This window comes from Ochlerotatus camptorhynchus, unplaced genomic scaffold (genome assembly GCF_037179485.1).
Source record: "Ochlerotatus camptorhynchus isolate MF236.1 unplaced genomic scaffold, CSIRO-AGI_Acam_v1.1 ptg000354l, whole genome shotgun sequence".
NCBI lineage: Eukaryota > Metazoa > Arthropoda > Insecta > Diptera > Culicidae > Ochlerotatus > Ochlerotatus camptorhynchus.
Window position 1 is genome coordinate 22,115 of NW_027040842.1, and position 14,046 is coordinate 36,160.

The 14,046-nt window shown below is 36.9% G+C and overlaps 1 protein-coding gene across 2 annotated transcripts; it reads left to right on the forward strand.

Annotated features, from left to right (window-relative positions):
• The first annotated feature begins 637 nt into the window (after positions 1-637).
• LOC135709191 (zinc finger Ran-binding domain-containing protein 2) lies at positions 638-10,408 on the forward strand. 2 transcript variants are annotated; one of them, XM_065231415.1, is made up of 4 exons: positions 638-795; positions 910-1,208; positions 8,776-9,136; positions 10,198-10,408. In XM_065231415.1, exons 1-4 carry the CDS (start codon positions 716-718, stop codon positions 10,307-10,309), a joined length of 852 nt encoding a protein of 283 aa, XP_065087487.1. In that variant the 5' UTR covers positions 638-715; the 3' UTR covers positions 10,310-10,408. The 2 variants fall into 2 exon arrangements, with proteins under 2 accessions (XP_065087487.1, XP_065087486.1); XM_065231414.1 differs by having other exon boundaries at positions 639-795; positions 10,195-10,408.
• Positions 10,409-14,046: the final 3,638 nt, after the last annotated feature.

The window sequence follows — 14,046 nt, forward strand, 5'->3', positions numbered from 1 at the left end:
ATTCAAATGCCAAATAATTTCAAAATATGTTTGTTTATTTTAAACATGAAAAGCATGTTTAAAATAAACATATTAATTTTTGATCGCATATAGTTTTCAAATAAATCAAAAATATTCACGTTTATTTTCAACACGAATATTTTTAAAATAAACGTAACATTATTTTTGTTTTAAACATTATTATCAATGAATTCAAACATAGAATACGTTTGAAATCAACCTAGTTTATGTTTGTGGCCAGAACAAACTGAGTTTACGTTTAAATTTACCTCAAATATTTTTGTTTCGACGGTAAATTTTTCTGCGTGAACGAATTATTAAAAAAAATAAAAAATACACTTCTTTTGACGTTTGCTGAGTTTACACATAAATGTGTAAACGCAGTTTACATATTTTATGAGTAGGCCCTTTTTTCATAAAATGTGTGAAATTTTACACATTAATGTATTTACGTTGGTTACCGTGTAGGTTCAGTTTTGACAGATCTAGGTAGATTCTACCCAAATTTGCGTTGTTTTGAAATAGCGTGAGGGTCAACAAATTATGTGATATAAACATTCTCCCTTTAGAAAAAATATCTGCTGTGACAGATTGGTGTATGAGATATATAAATCCAATATTTTGCAGTGCAGACATTTCCCGAATAGATAGATAGACCTACCTAAAATTATTCTGGAAAAATTAAAAATTCGGTATTACTAGCCAGTAAACACCAATGAGTACGAGCTCCAAGCCTGATGAAAGTCGTCGAGGAAGCTCCAATAAGGATGGAGATTGGATCTGTCCCGATGCTGAGTAAGCAACAAAGTTTTGGTTTTTCGGTAACTGGCATGTTGCAGGAGAAAATATTGATCTTGCCTTTGTTTATATTCTTCTCCGTCACCTGAATATTCCTTTGGATTACCTCAGTTGCAAGAATCTGAACTTCGCCCGACGCAGCCAATGTAACCGGTGTGGTGGTGACCGTCCTTATGGTTCCGAAAAGAGTAGTAGTAGCAGCACCGGAACCAATAATGACTCCCTTCCCAGCACTGGCAGCAAGAAGAAGGTTGGCATTGAAATTGGGAAAGTTGCAGCGGAAAAATCCAGAGGATTATTTAGCGCTGAAGACTGGCAATGTAGCAAATGCGCTAATGTAAATTGGGCTCGACGTCATACTTGTAACCTTTGCAATGCTCCTAGATTTTGCGAGGTCGAAGAAAGAACGGGTAAGTAGATACTGCAAATTTCCCACCAAACTGGACAGATAAGCGCGTTCTCACTTATTTAAAAAAAAATGTGATAAAAGTGCACTTGACGTAAACGGTTACTTTTCTTCGGTGCACTTATTTCTTATGAACAAGAAATAAGTGCTCCGAAGGCAACAAAGCAATTTGACGTGAATGTGCACTTTTTTGCATATTCCATTTTTGTTGCAACCAACAATACTATCGATCATAAGGGCCTAATTGCGATGATCGATTTTCTCTTCACATTATTACAGTTAAGTGAACCAAATTTTCGAAATTTTTCCAAAACAGTGTAGTAAAATGTTGTATTAGCTAGCAAAAGCAAAATCAAATGCACCGAGAAATGTCAATCCAGCCGATTTATCAGCAAAAGAAAAAAAATGATCATCGCAGTTAGGCCCTTGTGATTCTGAACGCTAGACATGAACCATTTCATTGAGAAACTGCATAAGGGCATGTTAAAATATTATCTAACGCAAAAAAGCGGATTTTTGAATACCCCACATCTTCTAGTCACACACTTTTCATATACCATGGCGGTACTCGAATAGCTGACTACCCCACCCCTCTTGCGTTACGTAATATAGGGAACACAAACTCCACAATCTTTTCTTGTTACTTACACAAACAAAATATTATTATAATATCTTATTATTCCATAATTTCATAAAACATTTTTTTAGCCAAAATGAATGGAAGGCACCCTGTTATAACATGTTATAACTCTGTAGTCTGAACAAGGTATTAGCATAGAGGTAAATCTAAGACCAGAAGGTCCCAATGAAACGTCCTTAACTTTTTGGCTCAGCTCTGGTACTCTCTTCGGTCCCAAGATAATCGATGCACCCCTCGAAACATAGGAAAATCCACGAACCCCTCATTTTACCTGTCAAATATTCATAACGAATCAAAACAAACATAGTGTAGTACTGGAATTTATACTAGAATAGGGTACGTTAATCGATTTGCTTAGAGCAACCGTAACGGTACGCTGCTAAACTCATTTTAGCAGCCCTCATCATAGCGCAGCTTCCGTATCGGGGGATGCCATACGAGTAACTAAAATAGCAGTCGGCTTCTCGGTGAGAAGCGCGTTACCAAATTTAGCAGCGCGATAGCAGCGCGATAGCAGCGCGAGAGAAAGGTTGCTATTCGTAGAAATGTCAAAATGCTCACTACCGGTACGGACTACGGCGAGTAAATTGATAACCGCGATAGCAGCGACCGGTGTGGAGAAGAGTGACTAAACTAAAATGAGAGCGCTGTGCGCTGTTAAAATAGTCGCGCAAATGACAACGACCGTTACGGTTGCTCTTAGGACCAAAAGCTAGTCAAGTAGTGAGCCAATTTAAAATCGTTAGTTTCCACCGGTTGGTATTAGCACAAACGAAGTTCGTTGGTGGTATTAGTCGTAGTATTAGTTTCTATTGGATTCGCCCCAAAGTGTATACATCTAAATACACAACTGTGCAAATATCAACGATGGGTTCGAAAATGCGTTGCTTTATATGTTGGCGTTATTCATTGTTATTAGGGTAAACGCTCCTATAGTTGCAGTGATTGTACGACTTTTCCCCGAAAACACTTTCCCCGAAAGTTATTGCCCCGAATGTAACTTTTCCCCGAAATACAATTCTCCGAAATACAATTCCCCGAATGGCACAGTTCCCAGAAAATAATTTCCCCGAATCTGCGCATCTTCGCTGGTTAAATACTTGTATCGAACAATACCACAATAAACATATTAATGTGCGTCGAATAAAGACAATAGTTTGACTTTCGTTAAAACAAAATGTAAAGGTAAAGCTCCTGAAATCGGTGTAATCCTATTTCAGCAGCTTTTGACCTTTCCATGTAGTTTTAACGAAAGTCAAACTTTTGTCTTTATTCAACACATATTGATTTCTTCGTGCTCCATACAATTTTAGATTCACCCTATAAGGAGTCGCCATGTGCCTAATATGTATGGCATGGGGACGCATGATATCTTTTCTTTGTTTGTATGGAGTTTTTTTTTATCGGTCGTACCTATCTAACAAACACACACATTGTATGCAATTAGCTCCATGGATCATACCATATTATACGTCAAAGAATGAACTATGATTCAAAGAAGGAAAATTTCTTGCGACAAGCAAAATTTTCCCTTCTTTGTATCACAGCTCGTTCTTTAACGTTTTGAAGAATAAATAGGGGAAAAGTTGGCTTCGGCAATACCTTAACCTATTATCGTCAGGGGGGTAAACAACGTCATTAAGAGCTCAATTTTGGCATGTGGATACATTGTGTTTCAGAGCAACTATTAGCCAAATTTGAGTGCTCTAGAACTTTGTTTACCCCCCTGACGATAATAGGTTAAGGTATTGCCGAAGCCAACTTTTCCCCTATCTTACTAATTTATCAAAGCGATATCTCATTGTAATAAAATTGAAGAACGAGTCGTGATATAAAGAAAGGAAAATGATATCTCTTTGATAAAACCAATTAGATAGATATTATGCGATACGTTAAGAAACGAGCTGTGCTACAAAGAAGGAACATTTCTTGAAACAAACAACGATTTTTCTTCTTTGTATAAGGGGTGATGTACAAATTATGTCACGCCCTAAGGAGGGACGTGTAGAAATCTGTGATTGATTAATTTTGCCTCAATTTCGCGTGACATAATTAATGTTAGCCCCTAACGGCTCGTTTTGACGTAGGACTACGTCTTTGATTTCTATATGGGAGTACACTTTGTGAAAACCGAAAAACCATCCGAAAAACCAACCACCATCCGTCGTCTGGCTCGCCGTGGCAGTGTCTGACGTATCTCCGGTCTGATCTACGAGGTGTGCTGAAGGTGTTCGTGGAAAATGAGGTCCGTGATGCTGTCACCTACTCTAAACACTCCAAGCGTAAGTGGCCATGGATGTCCTCTTCAATAAAACGGCCCTTTTCAGGGCCATCAAGCTTACATCAGTAAAGAGTTGGAATAGAATTTATCTGTGCTTGTTTGTCCATATTCAGAACCACAAGCCCCCCAACGACCACACAAACTTGGAAGCAGGGGTGCAATTGATTTGGATTGATTCTCGTAATCAACTTTCTTTTTGAAAAAGATTACTACAAATTTGGATCGCCTACAATTCAAAAACGGAAAGAGTTGAGATAATAGATATTTCAGGCATAACATTTGATAACGGCACAAAAGCATTTGTAAACAAACCTTCTAAGGCCCTTTACACGCGAACCAAAGTACGCTCACGCAAATCAACAACATCATTCGCGTGTAAAGGGCCTTAGAATGTTTGTTTACAAATGCTTTTGTGCCGTTATCAAATGTTATGCCTGATTTGATCAATTAAAAGAACTTAATGCTCTTCACTTATTCCCTCCACTAGCGGTCCTACGTCAAGCTTCCGTTCGTGCCCCTAGGCACAGACCCTTTTACTTTTTTTAATTTGATTACGATTAGATATCAGTTTTATCAATTAGTAAGATATTTATTCTTCAAAACGTTAAAGAACGAGCTGTGATACAAAGAAGGGAAAATTTTGTTTGTTGCAAGAATTTTTCCTTCTTTTTATCTTAGTTGATTATTTGACGTATAACTTCGTATGTTCCATGGAGCTAATTGCATACAATGTATGTGTGTGTGTATGTGTGTGTGTGTGTGTGTGTGTGTGTGTGTGTGTGTGTGTGTGTGTGTGTGTGTGTGTGTGTGTGTGTGTGTGTGTGTGTGTGTGTGTGTGTGTGTGTGTGTGTGTGTGTGTGTTGTGTATGTGTGTGAGTGTGTGTGTGTGTGTGAGTGTGTGTGTGTGTGTGTGTGTGTGTGTGTGTGTGTGTGTGTGTGTGTGTGTGTGTGTGTGTGTGTTGTGTGTGTGTTTGTGTGTGTCTGTGTGTGTGTGTTTGTGTGTGTGTGTGTGTGTGTGTGTGTGTGTGTGTGTGTGTGTGTGTGTGTGTGTGTGTGTGTGTGTGTGTGTGTGTGTGTGTGTGTGTGTGTGTGTGTGTGTGTGTGTGTGTGTGTGTGTGTGTGTGTGTGTGTGTGTGTGTGTGTGTGTGTGTGTGTGTGTGTGTGTGTGTGTGTGTGTGTTGGATAGGTACGAACGTTAAAAAACTCCATACTAATAAATAAAAGATACCATGCGTCCCCATGCAATACATGCTATAGTCACTTTGCGACTCCTTATAGGCCGAATCCAAAATTGTATGGAGCAAGAAGAAAACACCATACACCGATTTCAGAATATTCGGTAAAAAAGGTAAAAAATTACAGGAAATCTGTGAAAAATCACCGAACTGTTTACCGAACGATCAGCTGTTGAGATTTCGGTAAAATTTCACAGATTTCGGTGAAATAATCTTAGTGTGTGACCTTTACATGTAGTTTTAACGAAAGTCAAACTATTGTCTTAAGCGAACCCCACACGGTAAGAAATATTGTCAATACTTAAAAGTATTGACAATAATATTGATGATGTGAATACAGATATATTGTCAATACCGATGTATTGACGTCAATATAAAATGCATTGACAATACGATTATTGTCAATACAAACAGTCGTGTAGAGTCCACTTTAATTCGACACACATTGATATGTGTATTGTGGTATTGTTCGATACAAGTAGTTAACCAGCGAAAGATTTGATGAAACTGACACAATTTTCCCTTCTTTATATCAAAGCTCAGTCTTTATGCTCATTACAATCAGATATCAATTTGATAAACCGCCAAATGTCATAACAAGTCATAACCACAAACTTTATCTAGGGTGTTGAACGACTTTGTTCTGTTTATCAATATTCAGCAAAGATATTTTTCTCAATTTCATATAGATAAGTTGTAACAAACCCAAGGATCATATTTCAATAGATCGCACAGTGTAAATTGTATCTTTCGGGGAAATAGTTTTCGGGAAAACGTTCCTTTCGGGCAACTGGTTCATTCGGGGAATCGTATTTCGGGGATAAAACTTTCGAGGAAAGTGTTTTCGGGGAACTGGTTTTCGGGGAAAAGTCGTACAATCGTTGCAGTACGTTAAAAGCGTTAGGTTCCTATAGTTGTGTATGGAGACTCCGTACACAACTATACACGGATAGAAATCTCCTTATACCTTTTGGCAAATTTCTATTGCTTTTTTTTTTTCCTTTGGTTTGTTTTTTCCGTCGATCTTGTTTTCCGTGCTGAGCACCAATGCTACCGACGTGCCAGGAAGGCAGCTCCCACACCTGGACCCTACCTATCGACCCATCAACTCATGAACCGGGGACCAACGGCTTTACTTCCCATCCGAAGGAAGGCGTGATCAGAGATGTTATGCCTCAGAACATCCCGGCGGCGCCGACTGGGATTGAACCCAGGCCTGCTGGGGTGAGAGGTAATCACGCTTACCACTACACCACCGGCGCCGTTAAATTTCTATTGCTGATTATTCATAAAATGTATAAGGCAACTAATAAGCAGACGCCTTCCAAAAAGTTAATAAAGATCATGTGTCAAATGAAATGTATAAGCGGTCACACATACCTTGTATGCATTCTTATAGGACCTATGTTATATGTCTTATGGAATGTATAAGGCTGATGTTTTGGCAAAAATGTATAAGTGAAACACATGGATAAAATAATTGATTTTCGTTTCGTGTAGGAACCTAACGCTTCTAACGTACCGCAACTATAGGAGCGTTTCCCCTAATGTTGTTTTTAGAATTGACTGTACTCTACAAAATGTGAAGTGACATCAGACAAAGGCTTCCAGACAGTATCACCCTATACTCCTTTTAAATTAAATAGACAGACATACAAATAAGTATCGTTGTACCAACAATCAATTCGAAACTAACGATTTTAAATTGGCTCACTACTTGACTAGCCTATTGGTCCCAAGCAAATCGATTAACGTATCCCATTCTAGTCAAAATTCTAGTACTACACTATGTTTGTTTTGATTCGCTATGAAAGTTTGACAGATAAAATGAGGGGTTAGTGGATTTTCCTATGTTTCGAGGAGTGAATCGATTAGCTTGGGACCGAAGATAGTACCAGAGCTGAGCCAAAAAGTTGAGCACGTTTCTTCGGGACCTACTAGCACAAACGAAGTGACAGACGGAGCTTTGGTGACGCACCTGCTATTGCAATTTTTCAGCGTACACACTTTGATTTTTTCGCCGAGATGGGCACCACCGAGCAGCTCGGCATTTTATTTTGCTGGATCTCGGTGAAAAACTTGCCGAGATTCAGCTAACAAACGGGAATTTTGCCGAGATCTCAGCTAACAAACATATTTTTTGCTGAATTTCCAGCAAAATAAAATGCCGAGCTGCTCGGTGGTGCCCATCTCGGCAAAAAAATCTTAGTGTGTACCACATGGCAACACCACTACTACTGGATTGTACCACATGGCAACACTACTAATGGATTGTACCATATGGCAACATTAAATGTACTAGAATGTTTTGGTTCTATCTCTTTCACTCTACTCTAAACTAAAATGCATAAAAAAATTACAAAATGATACACTCTTTGCACACTGTCAAAGATCATATTGCACACAAAATCAACTATGTTCAAATCAAAACAAAAATACTAGCCCATCTGGTGGCTGATGGCACAAGCTTCTAAGAAAAATCTATTACAGCGAACCACATTATTTTAATTGATTTCTTCGCCAGTTAGTCGTCTGTCACTTCGTTTGTGGTAGTACTGCTTAGAACGAGTCTCAGTTATTTTGGAAAAAAAAATGTTGGTAATGTGCAGATATTTATTTAAACCTGCTGTGAGAATTTATTTAAATTAGTTTATTAGAAACATGAAATCCTAATCCATAATTTTCAGTAAAAGAAAATCATCTGTCACAATTTTTATTTCGATTTTGAAATTCAACGCGACCAGGCATGGAAAATCATTTACATTCATTTCATGCAATCATTTACATTCATTTGCCTCTAACTTTTTTCATCAACAGCATTCCGCAAAATGATTAATAGAGCTTTAGTAGGTTTTGTTATTAGCTACAACTTTTGCCCATAACTCAAATCTATATCTCTTATACATCACGAATTAGAGCGGGCAGAACTTGTTACTGTTTTTCAGTGAATGTAAAATACATTCACTGAAAAACAGTAGTGACTTCTGTTCGCTCTGGTTCTTCATACATAAGTGATACGGATTTAAGTTTTTAACAAAAGTTGTAGTTAATAACAAAACCTACAAAAGCTTCATACACAATTTTGCGGAATTCTGTTGATGAAAAAAGTTAGGGGCAAATGAATGTAAATGAATGCACGAAATGAATGCAAATGATTTGCCATGCCTGAACGCGACTAATGGAGAATGATTTAAATTATAGCCAGCGTAAAAAGCTGGAATAGTAAAGAAACACGTAGTTCTACGTCAAAAAAACAATTATTTTCGTACAAGCTCTTTGAATTCGTCCCTCCAAAAGGCGGTCTTGGGCAGCAGAGGGTAGAGTTATAAGTATACTTATTTCTATTGCACGGAAGGATCATTTTTATTTTCGGAGAACAAATGCTCTTAATACATTGTTATTTTTTCTTTTGTAGGGTACGGAGGAGGTTACAATGATCGAGGAGTTGTAGAATACAAGGATCGTTCTGAATCAGATGATGAGTACGACGAATTCGGTCGCAGGAAAAAGAAAAGATCAGACAGTAATTCTAGATTCAGGTCTATTAGTGAGAATATATCTAAAAAACTATATAAAAAATCACGTAATGATGAAGAAGAAGACGACGACGATGATGACGACAGTGGAGATCTGTCGAAATACGATCTTTGGGGATCCGATACAGAAGATAATCGTAAAAATGTAAAGCAATCGGAGACTAAGCCCCGCAAAAGAAAACAAACTTTGAGCTCCAGATCATCTAGTTCATACTCTAGATCAAGATCAAGAAGCCCACGGTATGTATAGTATTCATTCGGTCTTTTAAAGCAATTGGGTTTGACTGTTTATAGATAGTGAATCGAAGCGCACCTACAGTGGCCATGTTTTGATGATATTTCCCGTTTATTTACATGTTTGGGATCTTAAGTTGTGTGCAAATGCTGATAGGCACTTTTTTATTGTTGCTCCAGAAACTATGATAAGAAAAATTATTGTGCAAAACCAAGCCTGCTTCGCTGAGAAAATCTATATAAGTTCAAGCAATAGGGTAAACGCTTCTAGTTGCTGTACATTTGAAGCGTTAGGTTCCTATAGTTGTGTATAAGGTTCCATACACAACTATAGGAACCTAACGCTTCTAACGTACCGCAACTAAAGGAGCGTTTACCCTAATTACAAAAATTCGAAATATAGATGATTCATTCAAAACGATTTACCGACTCTCTGGACGAGTGCACCGATGAGCTTAAGTTCATGCCCTGTGGAAAATTTGACAGGAGAGCGGGGCACTATATATTAATCATGAACACTGAATGTTCTTTATTCATGAACATTTAGTGTTCATTTTTAGTAAATATTGCCCCGTTCTCCTGTAAAATTTTTATCAGTGCATAAATTCAAATCCATCGGTGCACTCATGCATTAACAAATGAACTGTTTGAAATAAATTTGTATACAATATGATATTACATGATACATTTGGATAAAAAACAAAATCAAAAAATAAAAAAAATCCTCAAATTTATATCACAGACAAGCAGACACAACACTCGCAAGTTGTTCATCGATCAAGCATTTAACGGTCAATTTAAAAGTATCATAGTTCATAAACACCTGTGGCGCGCATAATCAATGTCCTTGCGTTTGACGTTTACACACTACTTCTATTTCTAATAATGAGATCCATGAGATGGGATTCAAAACAAGCTTGGCCCGTAACCATCGTTTTTTTTTTGTTCGAATAGTCTCCCAAAATTGCACAAAATCCCCTCGTAAATGACTGTAGAAATTTAGTGTACACATCCAATCGTAGATCACGATATTTACATCATTAAATTTATATTTTACTTTCTAGCAGCCACAGTGATTATTCCCGAAACCGTCAGGACCACTACCGATGCAAACGTTCACGATCCAGATCAAATTCGCCACGCAACAAACACCACAGTTCATCTTATTATCGTCGCTAATTTTCGCCATACTACCAAAATAAATCTATTTTCGCTAATATTGCTCATTGAATTCAGCCCAACGTTATATTAATACTTAGTATTTTAATTTAACCAACTTTCGTTAACCTAAATGGACAAAAATGAAACCTGAATTTTGTAGTACCGTATACTATCTGCTAACATGTGTGAATTATGCAAAAATAAAACCCAGTGATGCAAAATATTTCTTTATTTATTTATTTGTCAACATCAGCTGGCTCAATGTAGCTTCAATTATGATACATGAGTTCTCTGTCCGCCGCTCTACAACATGATCTGCTGTGTCTCACATCGTATATAACCGAAATCATGTCGGATTGGGTTCAAACGGACGTTATTTATTCAGACCTATCCGCAGCAATCGACAAGTCGAACCATGCTATTGCGATTGCTAAACTCGGCAGGCTCGGTGTATGCAGTAATCTTCTAAGTTGGTTTCGATCATATCTTACCGGTTGCCATAGGAGATATCAGATCAGCTAGCTTGTTCGCCACATCAGATATACCTCAGGGAAGCTACCTGGGACCGTTGATTTTTATACTGTACTTCAACGACGTGCATATGGTCATCGAAACTCCTCGGTTATCATAAGCAGATGACCTCAAAATCTTTCTACGAATCCGCTTCATTGCTGATTGTCACTTTTTTCAACGTCAACTGAATGTATTCGCTAGTTGGTCCAGTTTAAACAGAATGGTAGTGAACCCAGCCAAATGCTCCGCTATTACGTTCTCACGAAAACAACAACCGATCATATTTAGCTATGACCTGCTTGGCTCGACAATCGAACGCGTGAATCAGGTGAAAGACTTGGGTGTGATCTTGGATTCGCAACTTTCATTCAAGCAACACATTGTATATGTTTTTGATTAAGCCCCAAGAACTTTAGGGTCCATTTTTAGGATAGCTAAAAACTTCACTGATATCTACTGTCTAAAATCTCTCTATTGTTCGCTTGTTAGATCGACGCTTGAGTAATGTTCAGCGGTTTGAAACCCAAACTACAACAACGGTGCCGAGAGAATTGAATTTTTTCAACGTCGCTTTCTTCGTCTTGCGTTGCGTTGATTGCCTTGGAATGATAGGGAATGATCCGTTTCAATTACCCAGTTACGACCGAGGTTACGACAGCCTTTGTCAACTTATCGACCTAGAATTTCTCCGGACTAGAAGAGACACAAGCAGAACCCTAATACCATAGAGGTAACTCTAAGACCAGAAGGTCCCGAAGATACGTGCTCAACTTTTTGGCTCAGCTCTGGTACTATCTTCGGTCCCAAGCTAATCGATTCACCCCTCGAAACATAGGAAAATCCACTAACCCCTCATTTTATCTGTCAAACTTTCAAAGCAAATCAAAACAAACATAGTGTAGTACTAGAATTTCGACTCGAATTGGATACGTTAATCGTTTGCTTGGGACCAATAGGCTAGTCAAGTAGTGAGCCAATTTAAAATCGTTAGTTTCGTATTGATTGTTGCTAATACCATTGACAGACATACAAAGCAGTACTGTTGTACCAACAATCAATACGAAACTAACGATTTTAAATTGGCTCACTACTTGACTAGCCATTGGTCCCAAGCAAACGATTAACGTACCCCATTCTAGTCGGAATTCTACTACTCCACAATGTTTGTTTTGATTCTCTATGAAAGTTTGACAGATAAAATTAGGGGTTCATGGATTTTCCTATATTTCGAGGGGTGCATCGATTAGCTTGGGACCGACGATAGTACCAGAGCTGAGCCAAAAAGTTGAGCTAGGAGCAATAGGATTTCCAGTGAAAACTAGATGTATGAGTGCTCATTGCAAGACAGCGTATATCACGTGATATACGCTGTAATGTGAACGGGGTATTAGGTGTTATTGTCTAAAAATTGAAAGATCACATTTTGTTATTTTGGTATTCATTTGATATTTTACAAAATATTTCGATAACTGAATAATATCAAAACAAGGTTTTATACTACAAGCATACCAAAATCTGGTATTATACCACATTAAGATATTCATTTGTTATCGATTAGCTATCGGTTCCTGCTCGGGCTAAATGTATATTTTTCCTATGTGATTATCGCTGATCATCCAATGATTTTTGGAATTTTTGAGAACTTTTAACGATTGGATCTGATTAAAACTTTTTAGAAATGAAGATTAATGATTATTTTAACTAGCTCTTTGATTATTTTGGTGTCACAATAATTGTTGACATGCTACATAATGTTTCGACAATGACCAATTCCCCATACATTTTTGTATGGCGTCCTTATATTTACTTCCGAAGGAGAAAATCACAATTCCATTTATTTCTCCTACCTACATGATGCAATTGGTTCTTTCTTAGGCTCATATTGTAGAATCATAATATGGCTCCCAAACGTACATAGCTTAGAGGAGCCATGCATGGTTTTTAAAGTGTCCTTATATTAATTTCCACTAGTGTATGCACGGTTCGATCAAACACAACACGCTAAGATGCACATACCTTAAAGTCGGTAAAGAATACCTAAATATCGGTAGAAATTACCGATAATCGAAGAAAGTGCACATATCTAAATTATCGGTAATTATGGATTACCAATAATTAACGTTAAATATTACCTAATTTATAGTAAAAAATAGCCTATTTAAAGTAAAAAGTAACAATTTTTATCGGTAAAAAATACCGATATCTTTTTACCGATAATTTTAGGTAATCGTAGCTAAAATTGAAGAATATGGGTGATTCTTACACGGATAGAAATCTCCTTATACCTTTTGGCAAATTTATATTGCTATTCATAAAATTTATAAGTCAACTAATGAGCAGACGCCTTGCAAAAAGTTAATGAAGATCATGTGTCAAATGAAATGTATAAGCGGTCACACATACCTTTTATGCATTCTTATATGACCTATGCGGTTCGTCTTATGGAATGTATAAAGCTGATGTTTTGGTAAAAATGTATAAGTGTACAAAAAAAAATATTTGTGCTTTGTGTAGTCACCATTTTCCAAGTAACGGCAAATAAAATGGAAGTTGAAGATATAAGCATAATTCCAGTTGAAACGTAACAATACAATTTGAAATTAGTTGTATTCATCTGAACAATTTTTCCAAGACAGCAACTTTCTATGTAGGGTCAAGTAGGGCAAGAGTGCCACCCCCAATAATTTTGAAAATAAACATATTTTCAATGCTAACTCACCCTTGAAACTATGAATGGTGTTTCTTTGCAGCATTATAGAAAGTTCTGTCAAAAATGAAGTCTTACAAAAATTGCATAAAGTCATTTTGTGCTGGTGTGTCGAAATTCGAAATTATTTATAATGATTAGACAAAATAAAATAAGGAATTTTGAATTTCCAAATATTGTTTCCTATAATTGCTGCATTGAGGTATTATTTATAATAATTAATTGAATCATCAATAAGAAAGAATAGGTAAATATTCCCTATAATTGGTCAAAAATCATCTTCTTCAAAATTAATTTCACACGGGGCAAGAGTGTCACCTCTATATTTATGAATAAAATTATACAAAAATGCCAAAGAAATTACATAATTGTGTATGTAAGTCTTCGGTAAGCTTCACTAAATTTAGCAAATACAGCTTCATAAAATAATAACACCAATAGTTTTAATTTGATTAAATTAATAAACATAGTTGAATAATATTGTAAAATTCAATATTTAAATTGAGTCAACAATAAAAGCTGTTTGCTAGCATGA

Bases quoted from the DNA above. Each gene is read 5' to 3' on its own strand.
- LOC135709191 (XM_065231414.1), top strand. From the start codon at position 716: ATGAGTACGAGCTCCAAGCCTGATGAAAGTCGTCGAGGAAGCTCCAAT. The intron at 796-909 runs GTAAGCAACAAA...GGATTACCTCAG, and splicing joins TGGATCTGTCCCGATGCTGA to TTGCAAGAATCTGAACTTCG. The intron at 1,209-8,775 runs GTAAGTAGATAC...TTTCTTTTGTAG, and splicing joins CGAGGTCGAAGAAAGAACGG to GGTACGGAGGAGGTTACAAT.